The following is a 5,772-nucleotide window of genomic DNA, read 5'->3' on the forward strand; positions in this document are numbered from 1 at the left end:
TTATTGCCTTCAATCAGATCTTGAGTACTGCTTTGGTAGCAGACTGGCAAAAAATGTTTACAATTGTCTACAGACAACAACAGACAAACCATACAGCACAAATGTCTTGAAAATACAGGGTAGGCAGAAGCAATTGCAGAGGACATTCTGTACAAGGGGCAGAGCCTTTAGTACAATCGAGTTGTCTTGGCCCTCATGTCTAAGACCACCAAGGACCCTCTCCAGTCCGGAAATCAGTCTCTGTCCATGGAGACAGTAGCACCTTACCATCATCGATATCGACGTGGGCGAGAGCAAGAGACTGCCAAAAACAAAAAAGTCAGCATGGCAAACCACTTCTCACATAGGACCGCTTGGCAAACAGTTTTAGCAAGACCCGAGATTCCCTACTAACAAGGCAACTCTCAATAGGGGCAACTAGTGAAAACAGATTATGACTTACCAAAGGAGCAGGTCCTCGCACAACCCTTCCTTGGTTGTTGTACTGAGAACCATGGCATGGGCATATGAACTTGTTTTCTGCAGGGTTCCATGGTACAACACATCCAAGATGTGTGCATACGGCATTGATACCGAAGGTGGCAAGGGTTCCATCATTTTCCACGACAAGGTAGGTGGGGTCACCCTGAAACAGACAAAAAACTTGATGCTTAACAGGAGCACAATAGCACTATAAAGGCACAGTCATCTATGGTTCAAAGCCTAGCGGAAGCAAGTTTCCAGAGGCAAGTCCAAATTGAAGCATCTGCTACATTACCTTCAATCCCTGACTGAGAGTCCTGTCACCAGGAGGATGAGACTTGAGCCATGCTGCAGCAACGATGTCATTCCCTACGGCATCTTTTGCAATAAGACCAGCACCGCCTCCTCCAGAGCTGTACAAATAACACGAGCGGTCAGGCAAGGAAACCCTACGGTTTAAAAATCAGCACAAGGCAATAACAACCATTCCCAGATGAAGAGCATACAATTGATGGTCTTTGCTGAAGCTCTCGTAGAAGGGATGGCATTTGCATGCAAACGCCTTAACCAGGGCATTTTTTAATACGTGCAACCAAACAAATATCATTGAGCGCAATGCCGTACCTGGGAGGCACAAAGAAGAGGAGGTAGGGGCCAAGGGCGCCTGCGGCTGGCAGGGAAATGGCACCCAGAAGCAGCAAGTTCAACACCTGTCTCTTCCCCATGTCGGGGACCCTTGCGGGAACTATTGCCATGGCGAAAACTTTACCAACATTTCTGTGCTTTGCTGCTTGCCCTTTTAGTAGTGCAAAGGGCAGAGATTGAGAGGCAAACACTCCATTACTGGTGGAAGCAATCTGCAGGAACCAAAAGACGATACCTAGCATTCAGCAATGGTTCGCATGGCCGCATCGTGAATGGTATGGTATCTATCTTGCAGACTTGAACCCTGGATAAGATCTTCTACACAGACATTGAACCCCACCTGTAAGAGACACAGACTGGAGGGCTGAGGAAAGATTAAAACGAACCCTAACGCTAACTGAAACCCTAACAGTAGCCCTAGCCCTAGTCCTGGCCCTGACACTAGCGCTCTGTAAACTATGGCTATGGCAAAACCCTGCCTCATTTGCACAGAAAAGTGGACCGACTGCTGATCGTCAAGGTTAAATCTTCAAATGAAAGACTTCGTAGAGTATAATACCTAGCAGCTATGGCGTCCACAGAAAAGAAACACAGAAACCAGAGCTAGCCAGCAATGGCAATCACAGAGATGCGGCATTGTGAAGGAGAGGAGAGCTTACCTTGGAATGAAGAGCAATGGAGGAAGTCCCAGCAGAGGTCAGGCTGGACACGGCAGCCATAGCTGGAGTTAAGGACTCGATCATCTCCTTGCTGTTTAGGGTAACCACGTTGGGTGATGAGAGATCGAGGGAGGGCTTCCACATGACATGATACACGATAAGCAGGTCTATCCAGATGGTTTGCCGTCCGATCCATCCGGGCCTCACACCCCATCCAACGGTCCAAATACTCCCAAGTTTGTCCTCCTCATGCCGTTACAGACCTAACACATGCCAAGCACTTTTTAGCATTTAGGGAGGCTTCAATAGGAGGGTTTTTACTCTGAGGAGGGTTTTTACAATCTAGGACGGTTTTTACACTGAGGCTTTCATAGCACTAGGAGGGTTTTTACATCCTATTGGCAAGCATGCATCTTGATGGATCTTGCCTCCTCGGGCTTGTCCCAGTGCAAGCACTCTTGCCCTCCAAAAGAGGAGGTATAGAGTTCTACCCACCCCCATAGTGGAAAGTGACGGCATCTCATTTCAATATCCACTCTTGTATCCCAAAAAAAAAAAACTGAGGGATCTCATCCATGACATTACCTCCTCGAGCCTAGCCATAGTGTGAACAAGCCCCAATAGTGTGTATAATGTGATTGATGGCATAGCCTCCCTAATTTGGTCGCACATATATGGGGAATTGGGACATACTCTTAGAGTCATTTAAGAAGGTTGATGAATGATGGTCATTATCAATACTGACCTTCTTAAGTTCTCTGCATGGGCTTTATTAATTTGAAGGATGTTAACAAGAGATTCATGCTGCATTCTGATTAGTTAGGTGCTTAGGCCAAAGAGATGTTACATGCTTAGGTGCTTAGACCAAAGGGATGTTCCATGCTCATTACTTAGGTGCTTAGACCAAAGGGATGTTCCAAAAATGATAGGGATTACAGCAGGTACCGGACTAGTGGCGCTTCGAGAGAGCCGATCCAGGACCACAGAGACTAATCGGCCTATACTTTGGGGAGGGGACTTAAGATTTATGTCTAGAAAGTATTAGGGTGTGTAGAAATGGACTAGAATCAACGTCTTAACATGTTAGAAATGCAAGAAAGAGATTAATCCTGATGCTAATGCTAATGACAAAAATAGAGCATAATGACAAGACAAGAGGTTTAGCAAAAAGCTCATATGATAATCCATTAGATAGAGTGCTTTTTTATATGCTTGAGTACATCTTCATTAGCCACTAATGTTGGCCAATAAGCTTGATTAAGGTACCCCTAATCTTTCTTAGACTTGAACACCATCTCCCTTGAAGGGAGCACCCACTTGGCCTCTTTCCCACCTTCTTCTAGGCACCTACTTTTAGCCTCTACATGGGCTAGCCATTCCATACAATCCTTCATATTTTGGCTCCCTTTAACCCTTTGAACCATAGTCTATGACTTATGCAAGTCATACAATCATTTGAAGGTCACATACCACTCCCCCCTACTCCTAACATTTACCCAACATCACTTGCTATTTCAACACTCCCAAGTGATGAACTACTACCACCATACATGCACTGGATCTACACTCTTAATCATTTACTAGAATGGTCTATCATAGGCTATAATGTTGGCTTAGAGCCTATAGTTTTACACAAGGGTAGGAATACAATGAGTGGGTTTAAACACGAGGTGAGAGGGTGCCCTCTTCCATCAACTAGAAGAGTCTTTTCGATTATTGACCTCCTTCTTGGGAAGCCCCTTCATTTGGCTTTTCTTTGGCCATGATGTTTTCTTGAAAGTTGTTTGGAGTTTTCTTCTTGCTCTAGCAGTCTCTCTCTATGTGGCTTTGCTTGCCACAGATGTTGCACTTCACTCTAGCTCGTGGTCCTTTGGTGAAGAATGCTTTCTTCTCATAGTGTGATGAAGATCCACCCATGCTTTCTCCTCATAGTGTGATGAAGATCCACCCACTTTGACTTTGATTCTTTTCTCTTCTTTGATCAGAGTTGCTTTAATACCACAATGAAGGTTGGTTCAGGTAGATTCATCAAGGTAGCCACCAAATGGGCTAAATGCAAGGTCATGCTCTTGAGAAGGATTGCTATGGCATTCTCTCTTCAAGGTTGGTTCAGGTAGATTCTTCAAGGTAGCAATAAAATTTGTTTGAGATTACAAGTATGTGTTTACAAGATATGGTTGGAACTAGATAATCCAAAAGTCAATGGAAATATAGCTTATGTGTGAAATGATCCAAGAGTTAATTATGTGTGGAATGATCTCTCATGATTCTTGGCTTTTGGGTGCTAAAAATGGATGTCTTGATTGTGTGGATTAGTTAAAGTAGTATTTCTTCAAATGGGAGGTGTTCCTTTTCAACCCTATAGCCTACTTTGCCTTCTACTCTTATTGGTGGTGTGGAACTGAGCTCTTCCTCTTCTTGGGAGACTTCTATACTTGGTGGGTGGTGTGGAACGATAGATTAGTGGGTTTGTTGACATATATTTGGACTTTGAGGCCTCTCCTGGCTTCTTGGGAGATATCTTGTAAACATACATCCTAATTATGGTTAGCAGCCCAACATAGGTTGTGGTAGGGGTGTTGCCATGTTCTTCATCTTCAATTGAGGTATCTTCCTCATTTTTGTGTAGTTAGTAGGGTGCTGGATGAATTGCAATGTGTTAATCACGTGCTTCTTTTTGTGTTAAGTGCACAATGGTGGTGCTGCGTAGTGCCAGTGAGGAAGATGTGACTAAATTGGTTAATTCTATTAGTGGGTTTTAGTCATGAAAAATGAGTGGAATTAGTCACCATGTGATTTTCTTAAGTTAATCATATGTATACTATTAAACCACTTGTAAGTTAACATATGGTTTCACCCACTCGACCTAATGTAATGCGCGTTGCCATCTTACTCACTCGAAGTCTTTTGTAAGATAGCATTGGAACATATAAAGTGGCCTTACCTTAAGCTTAATGTCAAAAAGAGAAAGTCTAAGGACTTCGTGTACATACTTGCTTAAGACCATTAATAGAGGCAGGATCATTTTTTAAGTTTGTTGACCCCGGTAGTGTGGAAAAAACTACTCACTTGTATATAAGTCATTTTTAACACTAAGTAAATGGATAATAATTCACTTGTAATATAATATTTGTGAGCTCTTCTTTTCTCTACTTTTGCTTGATTGCATGCTAAATGGATGATTGCTTGAATAGGTTTTCTTGTAGGATTCCCTCTCGCATTAGCTTCTTCTTGTTCCTTGCCTTTTGTGATAGAGAACCACCACAAAGGACAATCCTTATTTGCCTCCATCTAGGCAAAGAGTGTTCTTCCTTCACCCCATTGGAAAATGAGCATTCTGGTGTGAGGACGTGACGAGCTACATTCGCAAGTTGTAATTGTGGCTCTAAGGCAAGGCGCAATGACACATGATTCGGCAAGGCTAAGGAAAGCTCTTAACTTGAACATATTTTGCACCGTGAGGGGGACTAGCCTAGGGTTTAAGCTCTATTCATCCGTCCATTCCAAGCTATTGGGATCACCTAATATTTCCTTGTGTTATGGTTAGGAGAGTCACACTCCAAAAGACATACGCTTACGGAGCTTTGGACATGTTTTGTTATTTTGATTGTTGTTTTTTTTATTTTGATTCAAATCTTGTTACATTAGGGCATTCTAGTTTCATATCTTGGAAGAGAAAACCCTGATTTCATTGGCCTTTTGTATGATTTTGAAGCTTACAAGCCTTAGGTTTCATTACATTGATCCAATAAATAGCTTAGCAATTTTGATTAGAAGTGGATTCCACTCCGAAAACATAAGCATTAAGATCCATCAGATATGGAGATAAGGGTGAGATAGTTAATTTGTGTTTATAGATTTTATATTTTGTCAAGCTTAGAAGCATGCAAAATCAATAAGAAAATACATAATTACTTGGAGAATTACCAAACTTCATGAAACTTCCGACTTTCATAGGCAACCGGTCTTCCTTCCTGCATTAAGACAACACCAATGCCTACATCGG

The 5,772-nt window shown here is 42.6% G+C and overlaps 1 protein-coding gene across 1 annotated transcript; it reads right to left on the minus strand.

The window, feature by feature from the left end:
• Positions 1–1,923, minus strand: LOC147617611 (uncharacterized). The gene is made up of 5 exons (XM_086775895.1): positions 1,767–1,923; positions 1,087–1,319; positions 758–875; positions 443–625; positions 1–301 (listed from the first exon to the last, which is right to left on the minus strand). Exons 1-5 carry the CDS (start codon positions 1,908–1,910, stop codon positions 200–202), a joined length of 780 nt encoding a protein of 259 aa, XP_086632021.1. The 5' UTR covers positions 1,911–1,923; the 3' UTR covers positions 1–199.
• Positions 1,924–5,772: the final 3,849 nt, after the last annotated feature.

The sequence above is a fragment of the Cibotium barometz genome, chromosome 36, assembly GCF_041138505.1.
Source record: "Cibotium barometz isolate CiBa-2024 chromosome 36, ASM4113850v1, whole genome shotgun sequence".
Classification (NCBI taxonomy): Eukaryota; Viridiplantae; Streptophyta; class Polypodiopsida; order Cyatheales; family Cibotiaceae; genus Cibotium; species Cibotium barometz.

Coding starts and splice junctions, on each gene's coding strand:
- LOC147617611 (XM_086775895.1), bottom strand. CDS start 1,910: ATGTGGAAGCCCTCCCTCGATCTCTCATCACCCAACGTGGTTACCCTA. Junction 876..1,086: donor CTCTTCTTTGTGCCTCCCAG/GTACGGCATTGC, acceptor TTATTTGTACAG/CTCTGGAGGAGGCGGTGCTG. Junction 302..442: donor TGCGAGGACCTGCTCCTTTG/GTAAGTCATAAT, acceptor TGTTTTTGGCAG/TCTCTTGCTCTCGCCCACGT.